The sequence below is a fragment of the Anopheles coustani genome, chromosome 2, assembly GCF_943734705.1.
Source record: "Anopheles coustani chromosome 2, idAnoCousDA_361_x.2, whole genome shotgun sequence".
Taxonomy (NCBI): domain Eukaryota; kingdom Metazoa; phylum Arthropoda; class Insecta; order Diptera; family Culicidae; genus Anopheles; species Anopheles coustani.
In genome coordinates this window covers 78,638,649-78,661,375 of record NC_071289.1, presented here as the reverse complement: position 1 = coordinate 78,661,375, position 22,727 = coordinate 78,638,649, and the positions used below count along the sequence as shown (strand labels likewise).

Sequence of the window (22,727 nt, the reverse complement as noted above, 5' to 3'; positions counted from 1 at the left end):
GCGCGGCTATCGAAAACAATTTGTTCATGCCAAAACTCGCCTGCCATGCCACGGAAGAGCAGAGAACGAACGCCACCGCCTTGGCAATGGGTCGGAAAAGGAAATAGTTCCCACAAGCCCGGGGGAAGAAAGAGAGAGATAGATAGATGGAAGAAGCTTTTCCCGACCGAGCTTTCCACCGCACGTGGGAAGCGAGATTGAAATGCATCGTAGTCGGCGCGTCGGCGAAGAAATGCCAACCAGTCAGCCACCGAACGAACGAACGAGCGGCCTCTCCTCGACGTGCACGTGTGGTTTTTCCGAAGGCTGCGGGAAGGTGCATGCGAAATTAGTTTAAAAACTTCGTACGGCTCGGTGCGGACTCGGTGGATCCCCACCCGTCCGGTAGGAGGGCGGAATGTTGCACGTTCATGGATGAACGACGGAGATGCACTTTACGGTGCAACGCGCTGTCCGCCGCCGGGGCTCGAATAGGATTGATATCGACCTCTCTCCCTCTCTCTCTCTCTCGCTCCCCCCCCCCCTTTTGGCGGATCCTTTCGATTTTTATTTCCCGACTCCCGTGCCCGAACTGAGACATGCCTTTTGATGTAACAATTAAATGCATCTTTTATCATTCAGCGCTGCATTGCTCGCCGTCTGCCGAAGTGTGTGTTAGGTATCTTCAGCTTCGGTTCTTCAACTTCGCTTGGTGCGCTAGGAATGTGAATGGTGCTAGTCTTCGAGGGTTCCGTTCAGGGGCCGTATCAATTTTACAGCAGCATCTGATTGTGCCTCAATATTAATTATTATGATTTTATTCTACCACCGCAAAATAATAGAAAACTTAAATTTTGAAATTAATTATTAAATTGAACGAAGGAAAAACTGTAGTAATTACGAACTGTAAATAATTAATTATTAAAACAGAAACTGTTTCTGCTTCATCGAATGTCTCAATTTACACCCGAACGAGCGTTCTTTGAAAGCGAAAACTAGACGCTCCATCGCTGTAATTAATTACCATCATCAACACATGATGTTGATGGCGCACCCGCCGAAGACCAAACCAAAATTAGGGCCATCATCGGCCAATCCCCAGCCCCAGTTGGAGAATCGCACGGTGCAACGGAACCCATTCGACCCAATTCTGTCCATCTATGTTTACGTCGACACGGCAGGCCAGTGAGTGGAATGGGAAACCCTGCGCATGCACCGAGCATTCTCGGTTACGATCAAAACCTCCAACTGATCAAAGTTTGATTGCACTTTGAAACGCAATCGGTTCTAATTGATAGGCATGTCGACCGACAGTTGTTTTTGTTGCAGCTACCCTTTAAAAGGTGTTTGTTTGTTAGGGAGATGGGTTCATAGAGAAGTTTTTTTTCCCTGTAACCCATTCACAACTCTCGTCTTTCGCGAAGCATGGAGAGGCTATGCTATTACTTCACCGTGGAAAGTTTCCTTGCGAAGTACGATAGTTCGATCACTACAAACGCTCCTCAGCCGTGTTTCATGACGTCGTTCTAGATCAGGGGTTGGCACACGTTTCCAGAAAGGGGCCACATGATGAAAAAGATCCTAAAATCGCTGACCAGTAACCATAAATGATGTTTTAATGTTGTTAATGTGATTTTTAGCCCTTTTTGCATGGAGTATTAATTTTCTTTTCAAAATGAATCAGAAACGGAACATTTTATTTTATTTTATAACTCATTCTCATAAATTTTGATATTTTTTTCGATGAATTTGGTACTTTTCGACATGTTCTTCGTTTGTCGTACTGCAAACTTATTTCGTTATTATATTTCGAATCAATCATTGACTTAAATTATGTCACCATATCAATGCTTCTAAAAAAAAAATAAAAGTAAATAAATCAATGTTTCTTCTGACATACCCTCAGTTATTTAAATGAATCTTTTTACAGAAGGTAAAATTGACTATTGTGAACAATAATTTGTTTCCAAATGGTGCCAAAAAATGTTTTCTTGAAGTAGTTATAGTGGAAGCAAATGTAAACTTGTTGTTTTTCCGCTGGGTTCTTAACGAGGTACGCGAGAGGGAGCCATTTTAAAACAATAAATAGTAAAATTAGATCGAACAATCTATAAAAGTATGCAGGTTTGTCACCTGGTATTGATTTTCGTGTTCAACCGTTTCAACCAACTTTTTTTAGGAAGAAATAATCGTGATAACGTTAACAAATTCTATAAGAATTATTTTTTGTTTGTTCTAAACAATTCTTACGGATCGGATAAAATCTGCTGGCGGGCTGGACTTTGCCGACCCCTGCTCTAGATGCTCGTTCCGATGGTGGATAGAATCGTAAACAACCACGCCAGGAACAAAACACACCGTTTCACAGGGCGTCAAGAAGAAACCCACCACCAACGGGAATACGAGTGTGCGAATGTAATTAACTCCTTCGTTCGAAGGTAGTCGCAGCATGGTGGCAACACCATTCACCTATCGGATTTCGCAACGAAAACGGTTGTTATCTAACACCCGACCACCCCATTTGGCGGGGGGGTTTGTTCCGATACCCAACGGGGATGGCACTAAAATTTATTGCGGAAGTAACCTTATTCGCAAAAACACTAAATCGATGCATTCGTGCTCGCTGGCCGCTAGGGGTGCATAAGTTGGTGGGCTTTTGATTTTTGTTTTGCTATACGAATAAAAGTCGTGATGATGATGATAAATCGGTATCAAATGATAGAGAACTCTAAACCTTTTGGAAATTTATTTACGGCGTGTTTAGATTGCTAATCTTTTCATTTATGCAGGCGGGTGTTTCGAATATAAAAATGCCAAAAAGATGTGAAAATGACTCAAAACATTAATAGTTAATTCGAAAAGATATATTAAAGCCACTCCTATCTCCTGATTAAGCAACCCAAGCATTATTACCACCAGCGCACGTTGTAATGAATGTACATGTCTTATTAAATCTGCATCAACTTTCCGCTCATATGCTACCGTTGGGGACACGCATAAATCGGTCTGCCTCCAAAAATAACGACAGCGGAGTGGAACATACATAAATAAAAAATGCCCAGTAGCAGCCAACAAGCCAATTACACAACCTGCTGCGAACCTGCCCTCACACACGCTCTGGGCCGCCTTAATGGTCCTTTTTCGGGCCATTTTGTGTGCTCGACGACGAGCGCCGATTCCGGCGGAAGGAAATCGTCTTGCGAGGAGGGTGCTGCTGCACTTCCCGCGGGCGTTTGCATCGCGCGGTGTGAATCATCAGCGCCGATCCCGAACCCGCGCGCGCGCGCGTGTGTGTGTGTGTGCAGCGAACGGACGGTTTGGGTCGCCCATTTAAAAATTGGAGACCCCGGGTGGGTCAATGTCGGTGGCGCACGCCGCAAGACAAATAATGCCAAAAGGCACAAGAAAATGAAACCGCCCTTTTGCAGCCACTTCCATCCCCCCTGCTTGACCAACCCGTCTTCCAGGCCGAGCCACTTTCCGCCGGCCGAGTGTCGTCGCGAACCGGAGCCGGCCAAGTCGGTGCTCGTTGGAGTAATTTAAAATCTTGTTTTGACACTTTGCGCTTCGCGTGCGTGTAGTGGCCCATTATTTACGGGTGGGAAGCGAGGGAAGAAGAAGAAGAAGAAGAAGAAGAAAAAGTATACGAAGGAATAACGTAAACGATTTGCTTTACCACGCTCTCTGCCCGCGTAAAGGGCGGGCGCCAGTTTGGTCAGTTTTTGTTTTGTTTTTGTTTACTTGTTTTTCTGCCGGTTTCGACGACGGGGATCGCCAGGATTCCGGCGGCGTTCGGATGCGCCCGGTGCGCGAGTGGGGCGTGAAACCGTTTAAATATGGGTCGCGCCCGGGGTGGAAAGATCATTCAATTTTAAATCCAGTCCCAGAGGGAAACCGGAGGGGGTGGGAAGGATAATTTATTGTTCAGGCCAATTTAGTCGCCTCGGTTAGGGTGATTCCGTTTTTTTTTTACCCCAAACACCGTTTTTAAATTGATCCGATCCGTTAGGGTGTTTGTTTGTTTTTCGAGAAACCAGTTCGTTGAGTTACAAATTGTAACTTTTCTTGCTACCTTCAAAATGTTTCTGCTAATCACCGGTGGCTACTTACCGATGCAGCGTCCACGGTACGCCACCGGGATGGCCCGGCCGGTCAGACAGGCTTGGCGCTTCAGCTCGCAGACGCTCGGGTACGTGTTGCCGTCCGCACCGCAAACGACCGACTTCGGCGACCGGTCCGGGCGGCACTCGGTGCCACCGCAGGTGACGCAGTGGGGCGTCGCGTTCTGGTCCTCGATGCAGCGCTTCCCGTCCGAGCACTTGACAAACTTACAGGACGCTGAAAGTGGGGACGAGAAAGAAATGGAGGTTGAAAGAGGAATGACACTGAGATGAAGGAACGTGCGAGGCAATTACAACGGGATTTTCTTCGGTGTAGCTTAAAGTGAGTGACGATTGCAGTGGGGATGGTATGAAGGTTAGGTTAAAGCAAGATCGATTAAAAAACAGGTCGGGTCAAAGCTATTTTCTGCTCCGCCATTGCTGTGACAGTTGGTTTGAAAAGTGTCTACAAACATCACTTCCTGCATGTGGAAGAGCAAAAAACTCTTAAAAGAAACCGGTAATTTAAAATTCTGATAATGCTCTGTTCTAATGTGTGAACTCATGGGATACGGATCCTGTTGGTTGCCATGATTGGCGAAATTAATTCGATCTTCCTCAACCCCTGGTCACAGCTTTACGCAAGGTCATGCGTTTGCGTTTTTCATCCGTCAAACGAGTACAGTTTTCTGACACCAATAATATTTTAATGTTTGAATATACCACTTATATGAGCATACAATCACATTAAAATCTATTAGGAACAATATTTACTATTGACACATAACAACGCAATAGTTTGAGACAAGAATCAAGGCAAGGCTTTCCTATAGAACATATACCAAACGCCTCAATTAATGAAACCTACCAAATTTGAAGTTTTACCTCCTTTCCTGGCTGCTCGTAAGAGGTAAACAAAATTCAAACCAACTGTCAAAAATATTCCCACGGTTTCTGGCTCGTTACGTGGTATGCTGCGACCTCTTTTTTCATCGATTTTGGGCTAAAGCCACTAATTTTGTAAATTTTTGCATATGTATTTTAAAATATTTATATTTTACTTATGCAAAAGAGGGATCTCAGAGAGCAGCCATCGTAGAAAACTGTTCTTAAACACTTTTAAAAATTATAAAGAGACCCCTTCTGACTTTCCCGTTGGTTTCCAATCGTCCACTTCCATCCCTGGCCACGCTGAACAAGTGAGAAATGTTTTCCTTGCCAAACCAAGCGTGACCGTTAAACACATTTCATTGCAGACGCGTGCTGCATCGGGCCGAAGTAGACGATCTGCATTAACGCCTGCACTAACCCCGCGGTGAAGCTGAGCCTACGCTTCCTCTACCCGTCATGTATACGTATGACGGTGATAGATAACTGTTAAGTGTTTATTTTCCACCCCCTTGTGTGGCGGGGTGTTCCTTTTCTTTTGCATCCCTGCGCCGACCGAACCGGCGCTCCTTAATCACCTGGCCTCGGGCCATCGTGCGGGCGTGTGCCAAAAGTCGCCGACACGCCACGACCGGCACGGCTGATGGGTGGCATCCCCTCGGGGCGGCGTCTTCACCTTGCGAGGTGAGCGCAAACCCAAACCTTAAGACCACGAACGCACGCACCCATGCGAGCCGCGTGCCATCCATCGTCGACTCCGGCGGTTTCGAACAAGAGGAGGTGTTTCTCGTGTTTTGTGAAAGGAAGGACCGATGGTCAGTTGCAAAAATTGCTTTTTTTCTTTTCAACCGTTTTTGGATCGTTTGGTGCATTGTGCTGCGCATGTAACGAAAGTAAGGTGACACTTGCCGTACAGGAAAAGGAAGAGTGAACCACTCCGCAAAGGAGAGAAATGAGATAAAGGGTAGTTTCTTCGAATCAACTTCGCGCCAACATATTTAAGTCTTTTGCAATCATGCTCCCCGAGGTACATTGCTGGCAGTGAAGGGGAAAACGGTCCACCAGACACGATTAAGATAGGCGATCCCGAACGGGGCAGAATGAGGGTTAATTGATCTTATGCAAGAAGTATCGCTTCGGGGTTTGTGAAGTTGGCGAAATATGAGATTGATAAGTGATCCACGCTTGTATAATCGCAATAAGGGATTGGAAATCATTTCTGAGTATAACCTTCGCTTTTGAGCGGAAATGTAATGCCATGTAAATTTAAATACTTGCACAGTTCCATTTTATTTCAATAACCTGCGAACAAACTATGATTGAGAATTTACTATTTTTATTTTACTATTTACTTCTGTTTCCTTTTTTAATTGTACTTTTTAGTGCTGTAATTTAAGCAATAATCCTCGTGATGCACCATGCGGTGTAGAAAACTAAAGCAACAGTGCTCAAAGATCAGCAGAAAGATCGTTAAACTATACTCGCTGTGCAATTACAACCTATCAATCCGTACACGTAAATATTTCACCGCCTGAAGCTACCCAGATGGAAGAACTACCATTTTCTGGGGGGAAAGAACAATAATCTACCGGAAATGGCATTCTTACACAGCAACAAGCCAACCTCAAGACACGAGGTCTCTTGATGGACACCATTACCGCACGAACACGGTGAAGTTTCCCTGGACAAATAAACGTAACGCAAACCATCTCCGGGGCGATCATCAAAGCCACAATAATTGAAGGATGCAGCCTGCACTTGGAAGATCGCTCGTGGAAATGCTCGTTGCCATCGACAGAAAAAGCCGCCCCAATCCATCCGGTGCTGAGCGGTCCCGGGAATGGACGGTGCAAAAATAAATTAGTGCAAAATTTACGAGCATCGCGTGGCGATTGGACGTCTTCCGTGAAAGTCTCCGCTTCCGTGAGATTGTGCAGATATTTTTACACACACCCCGCCCACGACTCCATCGACCTTAGGCCCGGTCGGAATGCTAGCGTTTATACTCCTTTGGTCCGCCATTTGCCTAGAAGTGCTGATGCGTCCTGTCATCAAAGCAAACGCTAGTTGATCGAGCGGCGGTCGGTCGGCTGTACGGTTTGTTTGATGTGCTTCGGTAGGTGCTGTTTTTCGGGAGGCCACACGTTATTGGCGTCGACAGGTCGTTGAGCAAGTGCGTTGGCGAAAAGGCGAGCAGTTAGGGAAATCAGATCGCTCTAATTAGCTTTTATATGAAGTCTATAAATTTGAAGGAAGCGAGTGTTTTTTCCAACAACATATTGCCTTCAAAGCAAAGCTGGAAAATTCAACAGATGTGCAAGTATTGAAATCTGTAACTTTAACGACGCTCCAGGTGGTTTAGATTACCCGCTTTAATATTTAAATTTCACAGATACTTTTTTAATCCTCGCTTCGATTACTTACTTTGACAGTGTCCCTTGTAGGCGACCACCAGCGATGTGATTTCCTGTCGGCAAGCACGCTTCTTCAGCTGACATTCGGTTTTGTACGTCCTTCCGTCGGTGCCACAGACGGGGTTGTAGAAGTTGGCACGCTGCTGTAAGAAGAGTTAAAAAGCTTCGTTAGAAGATAACATAATCTTCATTCGTTGATGATGTTGTGATTTTACTTCTAGTTATTGTTTATTGTTTGTAGAGTACATGGGAATGTTGGGTGCATAATATCCTTATTAGACGAGGAATGTATCTGTCATATTTTGCCAGAAGTTTTCTGCCAAACGCGTTTGACATATGCATTCCTTCCTCAAAATCGGAATCGGACACGACTGGTTCCGATTTTCTTTCGACTGGAATTTATATGTAAAAGTGACGATTTGTTTACTTTTTGCTCTTTTGTTAGCAATAGATTTTGTTCATTACTCTAGGATGAACAATACACCAAATTCAAACATGAAAATGATCAAATTACTGCAAAACCTATTTTGTGGAACTTTGCGTTATTACACGAGCGGACATCATTTTATGTCAAATGCCCTGCCAGAGCCTACTTTGATAGTAAAAATCTGGGCAAAGATGACAGATAAATTCCTCGTCTAATAAGAGCATAAATGATTTTAGCAGGTATTTGCATTGTCAAACATTTCTTAAGAGGTACGTTTACGCAGATCGAAACTGATGCGAAAATAAACAAAAAAAAAATTAATGTTTTGTGAAAAAGATTTTTTTTAACAAACGTTTGCTCGTACGTGGTGGAAAGAAAATACTTTCCCATTTTATTCAAATTTATGACAAACATCTGAATCACATCCCGTTCCCGTAATGCACAGCCTTTTCCGATCATTCTAGATATCTTTTCTCAGAAAAGCCTAGGCTACCAAAAGAAACGTAAAGCCGTTCCAAATCGGTTCCACTCGCGTATGTTTGTTCAGCTGAAGCTCATGCAAGAACCTCCAGATAGAACGTAGGTTGAAACCAATCCCACAAGCGAGTGACAATTCAACACGTGTCTTAATGTGCAAACGACGAAACAGTCTAGCAGTGGAAGCTTACGCCCGAGCTTGTTGTTCGGAGTTCTTTCTGGTGTTGTAAAGACGTGCTTGTCAAGATGCAATTCTTCGGTCCTCAGCTGGTCGTGGTGGTGCTGCTGGTGATTACGCTTCTTGTGGTAAGTACTGAGTGACTAATACATGGTGAGCGATCGAAGGAAAGAAACAGATTCCTGACAAATCTTTCGCCTCCTGCAGGGATCGAGCTCTGCCGGCCAATGCGGATCCAAACGTGTTAAGAAAGAGCTGTAGCAGGGGTTTCCAGGGACGTGAAAGTGAATGCAGTGTTCGATAAAGGCAGTTAAATAAATGAAGCTCTAACTGAACGAATGTGTAAGGCATTTTTTCTTGCATCAATACTTTGATACGCAGGAGGAATAGGTTACAAGGTTCGTTAAGGATGGTTTTTGGTTTCGGTGGCTTCCCTGATCCACTTACCATTATTTCATTCCCCAAGTAATCATCCATCGCCGGCCCCGGACGGTGCGAGTCCCTCCGATGGTGGTAGTTTTCCACGAAGAAAATATCGTCCTGATAGTGCGGCTGACGGCGAGGCACCCGCACCGTCCCGTTGTGTCTTCCACCGTCGTGTTTCGGGTTCGGGCGCAACAATTTCGGCTTCCCGAAGGCGGCGAACGGTGCCACGGTGGTCATCTTGTCCTTCAGGTGGGTCATCGTTTGGTTGGCGGCCGGGAGCATCTTCCGGTGATGTCGACCGGTGACCGAAGGGCCGACGGTCGTAGGGGCCGGGTGACCCTTCAGCCTGCCGGATCCTTTGCCAGCCGGCGCGTGATTTAAAGCTAAGCCATTCGGTGCCACCGGAGCGTCCTGCAAGAGCACCATCCGTTCGCCACCGGTCCACCCGGGACTGGAGGCCGATGGGGATGTGACGGACGGGGGACATCCGGCGGTGGGAGCGTCGGCCGGTGCGGAACAGTTTACCGTCGGCGGAGACCGTGGCGGAGGATGCGGTCGGTGGGTGCCTTTGGACATGCTGGTGCTACTATTACTACTTCTACCACTACTACTGCTATCACTGCCTACGCTACTCCTGCCGCTGTCACCGTTACCACTACCTTTACTCACTAATGTCACAGATTCCAATAAATTATGCTGCTTATCCGTGCGCTCCTTGACGCTATCCTGCGCGCCATGCTTCGCACTCGCTCTTTGGCTGGCCGGGGACGGCCGGGATTTCCTCCCATTCCTCCGCTGGGCGTCGGCGTCTCCGGGCGTGGCGTCGCCCGCCGCCGGGTCCATGTACCGGACCTGCCGGGCCCGCGGAACCCGCCCATCGTCGGCAAAATACTGTCTACGGTTTCGCTGGCTTTCGCTCAGGTTGATCACCTTTATGTTCTGCGGGTGGTAGTGCTTCTGGGACTTCGGTACGCGGCGTCCGTACAGCTGGTTGTTGCGCTTCGAGGATCGACCGCCGCCGCCGCCGCCACCGCTGCACGTCGGTGCACAGATGCACTTTGGCCGATTGTGACGCATCACGCAGCGCTTGTTTGGACCGCACTTTGCCCGATCGCAGGTCGCTGTGGAAAAACAAACGTGAGATGTAAAATTTAATTATTATTATTATTATTATTATTATTATTATTATTATTATTACTATTAATAATAATCTGCTTCTTCTTCCTACTATTGATATTATTATTAATATTACTTTTATTAGTAAGATTTATTTATTTCGATTTTTTTCAAGGAACTATTCTGTCTGATCGATCTTAAAATTAGTTTTCAATTCTAAGTTTACAATCTTCAAGAAAAACAAAAATCACAAACTGAACAAAATTGTATTTAATTAGTGCCAAACTTCCATCTTAATAGTATGTAACTTTTAAAACTTGTCGTGCTAACGTTAAAGTCATGGTGGATACATTAAACATTTCGGCCATTGATATAATCGGTGGGTTACTTGCATATACCGCACGTGCTTGTTAAATGGTTTCCCTGAATCTAAGCTTCCGTTTTTAAGGAATAAATATTTAGTTTTTCTAACAGTAATGGAGCGTCAATTTCGTTATTCAATACTTTGGCTATGAACGTTGCTTAGGCAACATTTTGTCTCTGGGATAGAGGTTGCAAACCCGATAGTGTACAACGGTAACATATGTGAATAGTAAGCCTATACCATGACGCTTAAAATAGTGCTAATTCAATAAATTAAAGCTGAATTGATTCTAGTCTATTTATCCAAACTGCGAAATGTGGTGTCCAAGTAACAGAATTACATTCTAGTATCGAGGTATAGGAAGCTTTTAGCCACATTGAATTCTTTAAGTCATTAGCCTTTTTTACCATAAAGAGCAGTATACAATTTCCTTAGTCTATAACAGTTTTCTAGTGCTCATTAAATGTAAATTTATAGTCATGAAAGGTTCTCGAAACAACATTAATTGTCTGTTTCTTTTTAGATGGTAATTTCCGTGAAGGAAACGATTGACTCACCAACGCAGGACGCACACTCCATGCCGTCGTTGAACGCGTTGATGAAGAACAGGCCGACGTCGGTGATGTCCTTCTCGCTGAAACCCTTCGCGCCGGAACCGGCCGCACAGCAGCTTTCCCGGGTCACGTTTCGTGCGAACAGCTGGTTGCACTTTCCCGTCGACTCGAAGCGCCGCAACCAGCACGTACCGGCTGTGAAGGAAGGAAAGGAATCTCATAAAATAACGATACTGCTGCAGCTCCCGCCGTTCATCGGTCGTAAAATGTGTCGCACACACGCATACGTAAAAAGTGCAACAGGTTGAGGTTTATTGCTCCACCTAGCGAGGTTTCACACGGATCCAATCGGACCGGGTGACCCGGTGCTTGATTGGAAAATAGTGAAATCATAAATTAAATATAATAGATATTGCGATCAATTAGACCGAACGCCCCGGCGAACTGCGACGCGAAGCGGAACGGACCGCAAAACCGCAGTATTCGCGTTCGGATACCGGGTTGGGGCTAGGTGGCCAAAAGGCCGCCGAAAGGTGACGCGCTGAGCGAGGAACGAACGCCGCGTGTGAACTGCTCTGAGCTGCTGGATGCGGCTGGCGTTTGAGTGCGGGTGACACTCACCCGCACGTGGTGCATATATGCAACCGATGCAACGTGGTGCATGCAATGTATCGGCAACGGTTTGATTGAAATCGGAGTACATTGAGATACGTTGAGTGTTGATTACGTGGCTTGTCAGTTGGGAATATGTTTTCATTTCAGGGCACCACACTTAATGTTAGGTATTTTTCTTACTAAAAGCTATCCTCTGTATGGATAGTAAAATTTTAATCATTCGATAGAAAACTATTTTTCCGATGATTTTCTTTCCCTACCAATTATCCCATCTGGAACACTCGCTCGATCGACAGCTTTCCTTGCGTTGAAAACCTCTGCACTGCAATTGCAGCCCATCTCGTAATGGCATTATTAAACCTCCTTCCAAAGAAGCAGTCGATTAACGTAAATATCGATCCGAACCGTGTGCCTTCCGACGTTGTTGGTCGATTTTGCGATCGTCTTTGGTGGACGGCTTTCCGCATGCGATCTACCTTCACCCCGAGATCCCCGCGTGGGTCAATTACGGTAAATATATAGACGGACGAAATGTCTCATTCGATCACACGGCCATTGGACGTGTTTTGCCGCACAATGGCTCATTAATCTTGCGACCGGCGCATGGGAAGAGTGCGATCAGGCGGGATCCAAGATAAACTCCTGGATCGACCGGGTGTGTGTGTGTATTCCTATTTAGTGGATTTCTCCTATGTACCACGATCGGGAAGCTGCCCGTTCCAATTGCGGTGCAACGGAATGCCGCCATTAAACTGCTCTCGATTTATGAAACGATCCACGATGGGATGGCTAACGCTGTGGGAAAACAAACGCTACGGATCGGATCAGTTACGGGGCGACGCTAGAAAATGCATTGTTGGTAAAAAGCGATCAAGCAGGCCAGCAGGAATCAAGCGATGCACCTCAATTTGAATGGTTCGTTGTTGCATAGTTTAGACCAGGGGTCGGCTTGCATTTCCTAAAAAGGATCAGATGATTGAAACGATAATGAAAGCGTGGGCCGGATACGTAAAACGATGATTAAATATTTTCAAAGTAATACTTAATCCTTATGAATAGAGTATCATTTTTTTTAATCCTAAACTTACATTAAAAATCGGTGTTAGATAAAATATAAGAAATTTTATCATCAAACTTTCTGTAACATTTTCATGCTTGAAATTTGATTGTTTTTGATAAACACATTTTGGTTCGTTGTACTGTTAATTAATTTCTTTAATAATACTTGAAATAAATTCGCTTCTAGGGGGTCTGCGACAGCCGAGCGGTAGCGTCGGTTAGAAAATCGGCCCATGAGCGCCGGGGCTCACCACCTCGACGGCGTTGGTTCGAATCCCAACCGACACCGAAATTCGCTTCTTAAATTATTTATGCATTTTGGTTTTACTAGCTTACTTTCAGTAGTAAAATAACTCAGCTACGAGAAGTTTTCAATGTTACGAGTTTTATTTTACATCGTAATGATTATGAAAATTGTATTTCTTAAATGTAGCTGTTTTGGATGCAAAGTAAACGAGTTTTTGCCTACGGATTTTGGACGAGACTCATGAGACTTTAGCACGGTCAGTGATGCAAATACGATAGAAAGAAGTCTTTTAAAAAGTATAGCAGAAATTCACGTTAAAACTGACATCTTTACAACAAACAAACAAATCCCATTAAAATTTTACATGGATTTTTGTTTGATGCACTAACATTTTCTTACAAGCTGGATAAAATCAGTTGACGGGCCGGACTTTGCCGACCCCTGGGTTAGACGAGTAGAATACACGAACCTATTAATGGTTTGTTTTGGAAATGGGTTTAAAAAGCGAATTATTTTAAACCAATGGAAATACATTCGTTCGATGTATTGGAAAAGACCTAAATGTTTAGACCTGATAAATATTTAGATCAAACTCATTCCAATAGAGACCACCCGTCAAGAAGCATCCCTTTCGTCCGGAAACCCTCCGTCGGGTTCCATCGGGTGTAAGGGACTTCACTTTCAATTAATTTGATCATCCGATCGCAAACATACCTCACATATGGCGGCTGAAACTGGATGCAGCTGTCCATTGCCATCCCTGAACTTGCATCTTGCGGTTCGTGTTTTGCCGGCCAATCTCTCAAGCGTCCAGCGCCACCGATGGAGACGCACGGTCCCCGTCAAGGTTAATTGTTTGAAAAATGGATTTTTATCCGAACCGAACGATGTCAATTAACGGTAAACTAATGATGACCGTGCGCGATGGGTTGGCTCAGATGTGTCTCGGAAGCCAACATCAGCGGCCGCCACCAACGTCGCTAGCGCATTTGGATGCCGCTAAGGCAGCGGGTCGCGGTGGGGTTTGTAAGGGGTTCAATTAATAGAAGACAACCCGGCCGGCCACGAAAGAAGAAGACGTGCTCAGGCACACCCATGATTTGGGTTTCGCTAACATACGCCAGATCGTGAGCGGACTTGGTCATATTTGATTTTCGATTCGTGCAATCACTACTCCCTCCCTGCAAAACTAGATCGGCGAGTGATTTGTGCCATAGTGATTATCTTGTGAACTGCAAATGTACTGCGGCAGTTGATTCGCAAGACATACAATGTAGACGGTACTCTTACAGTACAGTTTACGACCGTTTGCAATGTGAAACATAAACATCAAATGTTTAGCATGTCTCAATGTGGGTCATAACGTTTGATATTTGCATACTAATGTTTTAATTGGAGTGATTAGACTGTACCTGCACGATATAACGTTATAACGGTACTTGATCTCCGTCCGGGTATAATTACATCGATACAAAATTATCATGTTAGACCCATGATTAAGAAGCTGCAGTTATCGTCGAAACGAATTGTCAGTAGATTTGCTGTAACGTTTTAATCAACTTTTACTTTTTTTGATGTTTAGAATTGAATGAATATCATCAAAGTCAACGAACAAGCCTTATCATATTAGATCAATCAATTTTTATTTTCTTTTATGTCAGACTCCAATGAATATCATCAAAGTCTGTGAACAAGCCTTACCAAATCAGATCAAACTGTATGGTTTAAAGTCAAAATGTTAAATTCATATTTGAAAAATTGATTGAAAATGGAAAAATCAATAACGTCAAGTTTTGGAATGCAACAGGTGATGCACATCCAGCAAACTTTCTTAAATTAGAACATTCCCATTCCGACGCACTCACCACAAAGTAGCGTACTATTTTCGTCACCGTTTATTGGCGAACTGAATCATGCCAACGTATCTTGTTAAACGTGTCATTCGCTTCGCTTGATCGATTGGCGGATATTTTTGGTGGTTAATTCCACGCTAATGTGCCGACATTAATGTGAAGGCAGGGATATATTTAAATGTTTCATCGCTTCCAGGAGGGAGGGAACACAGCAACAAAAGAGGAAAACGAAAGCTAACTACGAAACGCGCCTCCCCGAAATGAAGGCAACATAAAAAGTAACAAGACGACATGCATCATTCAAAGTGCGAATCGTCATCAATCATATTTAATGTGGCTTCCCCCACCAGTCAGCCACCCATCAGCAGCATCCACGACAGCCACCGGCAGACACACGCATTCATGGCGCACGGGGCCGTTTTTCTCAGTGTGACGTTTTAAGAAATAGTAAGCAAACAGAACAAGAGGGAGAAAGGCAAAGAGAGAAACAAAAATAAGAACGTCTTGGGATAACACGAGACGGCCACGAGGAGGATACCAGTTAAAATTTCAATCTGCCTGTGGACGAAATTTTGTTCCCTGGCCAGACCCATTCCGTACCTGAACCGAACGCTGGAAAACGGTCACAAATTAATGATCTGAAATGTGTCAAAATTCATGGGCACCATTTGTTGATAAATTGTTGTTCGCTCGGACTACTCGACACAAGTTAGTAAGAGAAGGAAAAAGTATGACAGAAGTAACGAATGAAGAAACGGTTGGCCGAAGTGAAACGAAAAAAACACACACACACACACACGTACACATACACACCAAGGAATGTAGAGAAACCATAGAACACGGCACATTTTACATCTCCCTCCGCGTGGCTGGGATGAGTTTAAAGGGAAAAGTTTTACGACGGAAAATTGCTCTTTGCGTAAAAGAAAGTAGTAGAAGAAGGTGCTTCTCGATTGCCATTGCCTTACGTTGGACGGGCATTTTTTCTAGCACCGAACCAGAAAAGAGACAGGGCTCTTATGAATCCCCATCGAAGAAACGAAGGAAAACATCCAATCCACAACCATGTAGTCGAGCTTTCGGGAAGGCCTGATAATGTAGGCAAGTTTGATGAAAAGATTTCCGCTTCGAAAAGAAAACCGCACGGAACAAGGGGAACTCGGGATACGCAGGGCAGGAGTTGCCGGTGGAAACGAACCATTTCAATTAGAAGCCGACGGTTGTGCGCTAAAACTTCGCAGACGTTCAGGGAAAACAAATTTCCCAAGCGCCCTTGCCCCTCCCGCTGCAGAAACTAAGCTTCCGCCTGCTTGGGAGTGTTTTCCGCCTGCGAAAGTCGACTGCTTGCCCCAGTTGCGCTCACGTGCTCGCATGGCATCAGAATCCATGCAAGCTGTTGTGTAAAAGGAAGGATGCAAAGTGCATCGTCGATAGCATGCTAGCTGATTCCCTTTCGTTCGGTGCCGCCGTCAGGGACCGTGACGTAACATAACTTTCTACTCAATTGTCCTCCTTGTGCGTTCTGGTGCTGCTAGCAAACTGGAGCGTTTTGATTCCGGGCAGCATTTCGTATTGTTGCTTTTCCTGCCGATTGTTTGTGGCATTTGGTTCAATAGGCTATCCTGTTGCTTTTGATGTTTCTTGCTTACCAAGTTCCTTGCGGAAGGAAGCCACTTTTGAATGTCATCCATCACAATGGAGGCGCCTGGCACTTTTCTTCGTTTAGAGAAAGTTACATTGAGTGTGAAAAAATGAGTTCACAGTGAAAAAAGAAGGAAATTGTCCTGACAAACAAATAAAAATCCGTTCCAAGCTAATATGAAAAGTAAACAGGTTTTGACAAAACAAAAGTTGATTAAGACCATTTTCTCTTTGACTTCTTCCTCTCACTGCTAATAAATTTCGATCGCCTCCCTTTTGGGAGTTTCTTCGGTTGGAAGCCAGCGTCAAAATGATGCATTCGGTGTGACATCCATCGCAACGCGTTTGCGACCCGCTGCCGAATTCCTGTCACGCTTCGCACTCGAACACCAATCACGCGTGGAAGGTTGATTTTTTCAATTTTGATTTTTTTGAGCCGACGGCATCTTCGTTAACCTCTTAGTTTTCGTACGGATGTTTCGGACTCTTTCTGGTGAGCCTTTCGTTTGGTTTTTATGTCCATTGGTCCGCGGTTTGTTTTGACGAAGGTTATGCTTCCTGCTTCGCGGTCGTTTCGATCGATCGTGTTTATGCGCTTTGTTATGATATGTGCGTATCTTTTATTTTTTTTTCGAGAGTGATTTGCTTTCGCCATTTCATGGCAGCTTGCTTTGCATTTCGTTTCGTTCCTTTGGCTTTTATGCGCCTCTTTTAAGCTGCATGTGCATCGTATTCTGGGTGCGCCGCTCGTTCGGTTGGCCACAAGTTCATTAAAATTGAATTTAAATTCATCATCGCTACATTAGCGACGTTCCAGTGTAGTGTCATAAATTAATTGAAAATTGCTCCATCCCATCGTAACCCCGCCTCGGTTGGTGCGCTGTTCGACGCTGTTCCTCCGACGTCGGCAGAGTGCCGTAAAGAACGATGTTTATGCTACCTAAAACATTTCAAGCTCCCCCATTTATGGCGATCTTCGGCTGGCAATAAAACATAAAGAAATCCTTGCGGATGTGGATGTGTTAGAGGGGTTTGATTATATGTTTGTAAACCCAGGGAGGCCCCGAGACAATGGACAATAATGGCGCCAACGGCCATTGCAAGACGATGCACCACCGTATGTTTGTACAATTGCAATCGGCATGTGTCAGTTGTTTCTTTCGAACTGCGGGTAAATGCGTTCACTCCATACGATTGATTGAGCCGGTGGCCAATTTGTCTAGTCCGATCGGATACGATCGGGGAAGCCGGTGGAAACCGAAAGAAAACCCGCACCTTTCTATGCTGCCGCGTCACCTGGAGCGCAAATTGAGGTGCAAGATTTACGAGCTAATCGACAAATCAACGATTGTTATTGGAATTTTAATGCAGGTTAGAAGTTTGAAGCCAATCCGAGCTGCATTTAGCGCCGCTCGGTCATACCCGTTCGTCGTGAGCATGTTAAGTTTATTGATATGCCACGGGTGTGGCTGCACGATACGATCGACTGTACGAAGCGAGGAGGGATAAAAACCCAAGTTTTATTGATCATAAACGCCTTTCGGTATGGCCCAGAGCGCCTGTCTGCTACGTGCGGTGGGTACGATCCTGCGGTATCTGTATTACGGCAGCAGATACTCTCGACGTTGAATCACCGGGGCGTCTTCAGCGATCGCCAACTCCGGGAACGGCTTTTCAAAACGCCACGTAAAGTCATCGAGACCACGTGAAATCGTTCAAAAGTGCATCTTTATCGATGCCACATGTGGGAATGGTGTTTTACTTTCCAAACTTTTACGATTCCAATGAAAATTAACCTGATGGAATATCATTTGGCAGTTTATTGTACAATGGTGTATAATCATTAAAAAATAACAACGTGAAGCTGGCAGTTGGAATGTAAAATCTGGTCGTTATTTTTTCCAAAACTATAACAATCGGTTTTTGGCTCTTACCACGTTGACTGCCGACATTTTTAGCACACTTTTTATACAATTTTTATACAATTTATTAAACCAATTGTTTTCATAGGCTAAGCTTAGAGCTTAGACTTAGCTTCCCGAAGAATTAGTTATTATCATAACTAAAGATTGTATGTTGCCTTTTCATTTATTTATGAGGTTAAAAATTTTTAGAACTAATAATAGTTGCCTATCGTTGACTGCCAAGCGTTTTTAGCACAATTTTTTAATACATTCTTTTTTAATAAAATGAGTTTATAACATTTATCATATTATACCCTACGGTTTTGGAAGGGCTAAGCAAAGACTTAGCTTCCTAAAGAATTGATATTAAATATTATAATAATTTTTATGTTGCATTTTCATTTATTTCTGGTGCAAAAACTTTTTAGAGCTTATGACAGATGGCTATGAAAAATGATAGCCGTGGCAGTCAACGTGTTAATGGACAATTTGAAGAAACACATCTGTTTATTCAAGTCAAGATGGCATTCAAAGTATTTGAATTTCTACGAGGCTTGTTTATACCTGGAAAATGATAACAATTTATGTTCCTAATCACCAAGTAATAATTTAATAACATTGCGTGCGACATGATTCAGTTTCATCCACGTGTATAAACAGTAGCACTGCAAAACAAGCCCCTAGGTGGAAAGTAAACCAGTACGGCTCCGTTGGAAAACATCTTAAATTGCAGTGCCCATTCCCAGCCTAGACAGATCCGGTCCGGGGCCCTAGAGTACGCTCCAGACTCCAAGCCGGCTTCCAAGAACGCCCTTTTGCCCAGCAACGCCGCGCAAATATCGCTTTCTCGCGCGGTTTTGCACGATGGAATTGGTTTTAATTAAGTTCCACCAATTGCCCGACAATGATGTAAACTGATACCGGAGCCCCATTACTATTCCATCTTGTCCCTCCCCCCACCCCTCTCCACGGTATCATTCTTGCTTACATTGCTTACAACCACCGGGCGTCGGCCAGTTTGGAGAAAAGGGTTCGCTTCCAATCTGTGTAATCAACATGAACAACATAATCATTATCATCAACTTCACCGTCATCACCCTCCGTGAGCTTATTCGCCTATCCTTGCGATTGCTGGGTTGCCGGGTTCCTTTGCCATCCCTTTTGTTGGTTATTATAGACGATCATAATTGAAAAAGTACAACTCAATAATAATCAGCGACCGTTCGTTCGAAGCGCCCCGATTCGCTCGCCACGTGAGGCACCGTGAGGTGCAACAGCGAATGCCACTGTCAACCAACTGGTCGGAACGGGGGCTTCCCTAGGGCTCCACACCCCCCCCCCCTCCCCCCCTCCCGGAAGAATGACAACAAGCATCCGTAAACAGCACTCTAAATTGTCTCCCGCCGCGCCATGTCTGCGATCTTCATCAGCAGTGAGCGCAATTGAGTTGCATGTTGGCACCACCGGACATGCATCGGTTCGACAGATTGAAAAGTGCATTTCAAAGGCGCTGCCCGGTCGCGAACGATTGCTTAGTGCGCATCGCGTTGGAGGCAGCTGGCAAGTAGTGCGCAATAGTGCATAATTTAAACTGCATCTACCCATTGTGACCCGTCCCATGGAAATAACTCAATCTAGCTCAAAGGGGCATAAAAGATTTGCTATTGTATCCCTCGTAGAAGAGAACTAGCTACGGAATACATCGAATGTCCTAGCTGATGCGAAATACACGTGCAAGTTCATTTATACCAAGCAGTTGGAAACATTTTCGCGCAAATGTTACTTAACAATTAAAACATGCAATTCCCGTGCAAGGATTTCCCAAAGCATCAAGAACATATTTCAACCCAGCAAAAATACTTTATCCTTCATTTTCTCCACTTGCCTAAGGACGATTGCTTCCATCGAGATGCATTAGTGCAAACACGGCGCGCTGTAATGGAAGTTCCGTTGCAATCACTCCGTGTTTCTATTTTCAACATTTGATTTGATTTCCAAACAGAACCACGAGAGAATGCGAAACACCACTCGAACCGAGGAAAAACCGCGCCACTCTCTAGCTGGAGGTGGAATTCTGAGTGAAAGCTTACACAATATTGCATTAGCTTTCGATCGATCTCGTTCTGCAATCGCTCTGCTCGCCTTCCTTTTGCCATTGCCCCTTGCTTATGCCGAATTGTGTCAACCCTGTCCACCGTCGTGAAGTGTAAAGTGTATTTTAGTGCTCGTGCGCCAAATTGACTAGTCGTTCATTCGCTGTTACCCGATTCCAAATTTATATTTAGAATTTTAGAAGGTTGGGAAGCTAGTAAGGATTGCGAAACATAAAGTTTAGTAAATGATAAAATAGTATTACAAGGTAAACAAATAATAGATAGGTAAGTTGTAAACTTCTATAGATACGATTAATAAATACAAATAAATGGAAATAAATCGAAATAACTTTTTTGTTGTCGAATATATCATTTTTCAAGCTATAGACCAAACTTTACAATTAAAAGTTTCCCAGCGAACCAAGAAATAATACGAGATGCAACTTTCAAACTGGTTCAACAACCCAATCCACGTCTCAGTGCACCAACGCAGGACTGATTTGTTCTATTTTCCATCGCCTTCTAACGCAAATCACTTTAAAGTTTTATCACCAGAATCCCAAAGGGAACTGACGGAAAATGGAGTCTGCATTTGTTCCTCCGGAGACAACCAATGATGGATGCACTTTTTCTGCAAGCTACCGTTGACGTCGCTGGCGAGTTGAACGAACGTTGGTGGGGTAGATTGAGACTTGTGGCCGCTCACTTTCACTCACCGGTCACTAGCACGTGCCGCTGGTTCGGGGAATCGGAACGGGAAAATCGATCGAAACCGCCCGGCCAGGAGACAGGCGAGCAACTTTGCAGTAAGTCAATGGTTTCATCTTCTACCACTCCGAACCACAATTTATGCCACCTTCTCTTTCTCTGCCCGGTTGCCCTGGTGCTGATGATGGAGGATTGCGCTCGTGTTCGCTAGACTACTGACTGTGTAAACATTATGTAGAAATACGCACAAACACACGTACAAGCTGCTCGTAGTAAATTTACTTCGGAGAATTACTACGATAGCAACAGGTGGCTAGGCTACGGTTGGTTCTGCCATCGATCCGTTTCCCGCACTCGGTTCCGGCGCTTGACTTTTGACGTTTTACCCTTAGCTGGAACGCCATCGCTTTGATCCTTTCCGATCGCTCCCGGTCTTGCGTTGAAGTGAGAAATTAATTAAACTTGATTGACGTAATTGAAACAGGCAGCTATGAATAAAGATACAGTGTTTTGAAAATGTCGGCGAAATGTGATTCTTGTAAACATAAGGAATGGTCAGTTTTTATCTGGACAAACATATTTTTATGGGCGGTCCACTTCAAATAAAATTAGATGTGAAATTATCCTTTCTTGTTCCGCTTTTTAAAGAACAAACTAAAAACGAAAAGAAACTCCAACTTTGTTGCTGATTGCATGTTATAATGTTCCTTTTAACACTAAAAACGATTGAAACACATGGTTGTCTCGCACGTAAAACGAAACGAACTTTGTATGTTGATTTGTAACTTCTTACCCGAGTCTGGAAAGTACAAACCATCAACTTCTTTCCGTCCTTTGCCAACTCATTATCTCACGTTTCTTTATGTTTTGTCCAGCAGCCCATTCTACATCTACGGTGCAAAGAAGAAGGACATTTTATGTTCTACTTGAGGCAAAAAAACAGGATACCACAATCCTGTTTTTATCTGGCTACCAGTCGACGCATTCAGCTTCCGTTCCGTTCTAAGGAAGATGAAAGTTTGCGTAGGGTCGGTTTGAAGCGGGCTTATCACAGAAAACCATCATCGTCATCATCTCTGGGGAAGCAAAAACCACCTTGCAAGCCAAATAAAGATGTGTATCGTGACGTGATGAACGATTTCCGTGCACAGAGACACGAAATTGTGCCCTTGACCGACGGTACACGTACCGAAACTGTCGCCCGTGTTTGTCGTGCACGCTGGGGCAAACATATGTTCGCTGGTGTGAAGAGGCATTAATTAGCTATTAATTCACGTACCAGCGATTCAGTTCAGCCAGTCAGCGCAGAGTGCTAATCGGATACGTGTTTTCTTTCGTTAAATTAAATGATGAAATATTACTTCTCTTTCCGCACCGACAACGACACTTACAACCCTCGGATGGTGGAGTTGAGAGAAAAAAAAACTTATCATTGCCTGACCTCGAACTTCGCCGCCGGCCCAGACTAATGACGAGCGCAATGACAAGCGCTGGATGCATTTTTTTCCCACGTCTGCCGTTGTTGCCTTTTTCTTCTTCCACTCTCATTTGCATACTGCATTCGTGTCCGGCAGAGATGCATAAGGTGATCTAATCGTGTGTTAATCGTTAGCGCCAATAAACGCAAACGCTTCTCGGTGCCACCAACCAGACTGTAAGGGGCGGCTCGAAATCATTAGAATAA

At 44.4% G+C, this 22,727-nt stretch overlaps 1 protein-coding gene across 1 annotated transcript in view; it reads right to left on the bottom strand.

Annotated features, from left to right (window-relative positions):
- The window catches only part of LOC131265101 (uncharacterized), a 58,101-nt gene that overhangs the window by 19,441 nt on the left and 15,933 nt on the right, over positions 1 to 22,727 (bottom strand). The window contains exons 2-5 of the mRNA XM_058267363.1: positions 10,927 to 11,118; positions 8,911 to 10,010; positions 7,392 to 7,524; positions 4,090 to 4,317 (exon numbers count right to left, since the gene is read on the bottom strand). Coding sequence (XP_058123346.1) covers positions 4,090 to 4,317; positions 7,392 to 7,524; positions 8,911 to 10,010; positions 10,927 to 11,118 — 1,653 coding nt within the window. The remainder of the gene's footprint in view (positions 1 to 4,089; positions 4,318 to 7,391; positions 7,525 to 8,910; positions 10,011 to 10,926; positions 11,119 to 22,727) is intronic.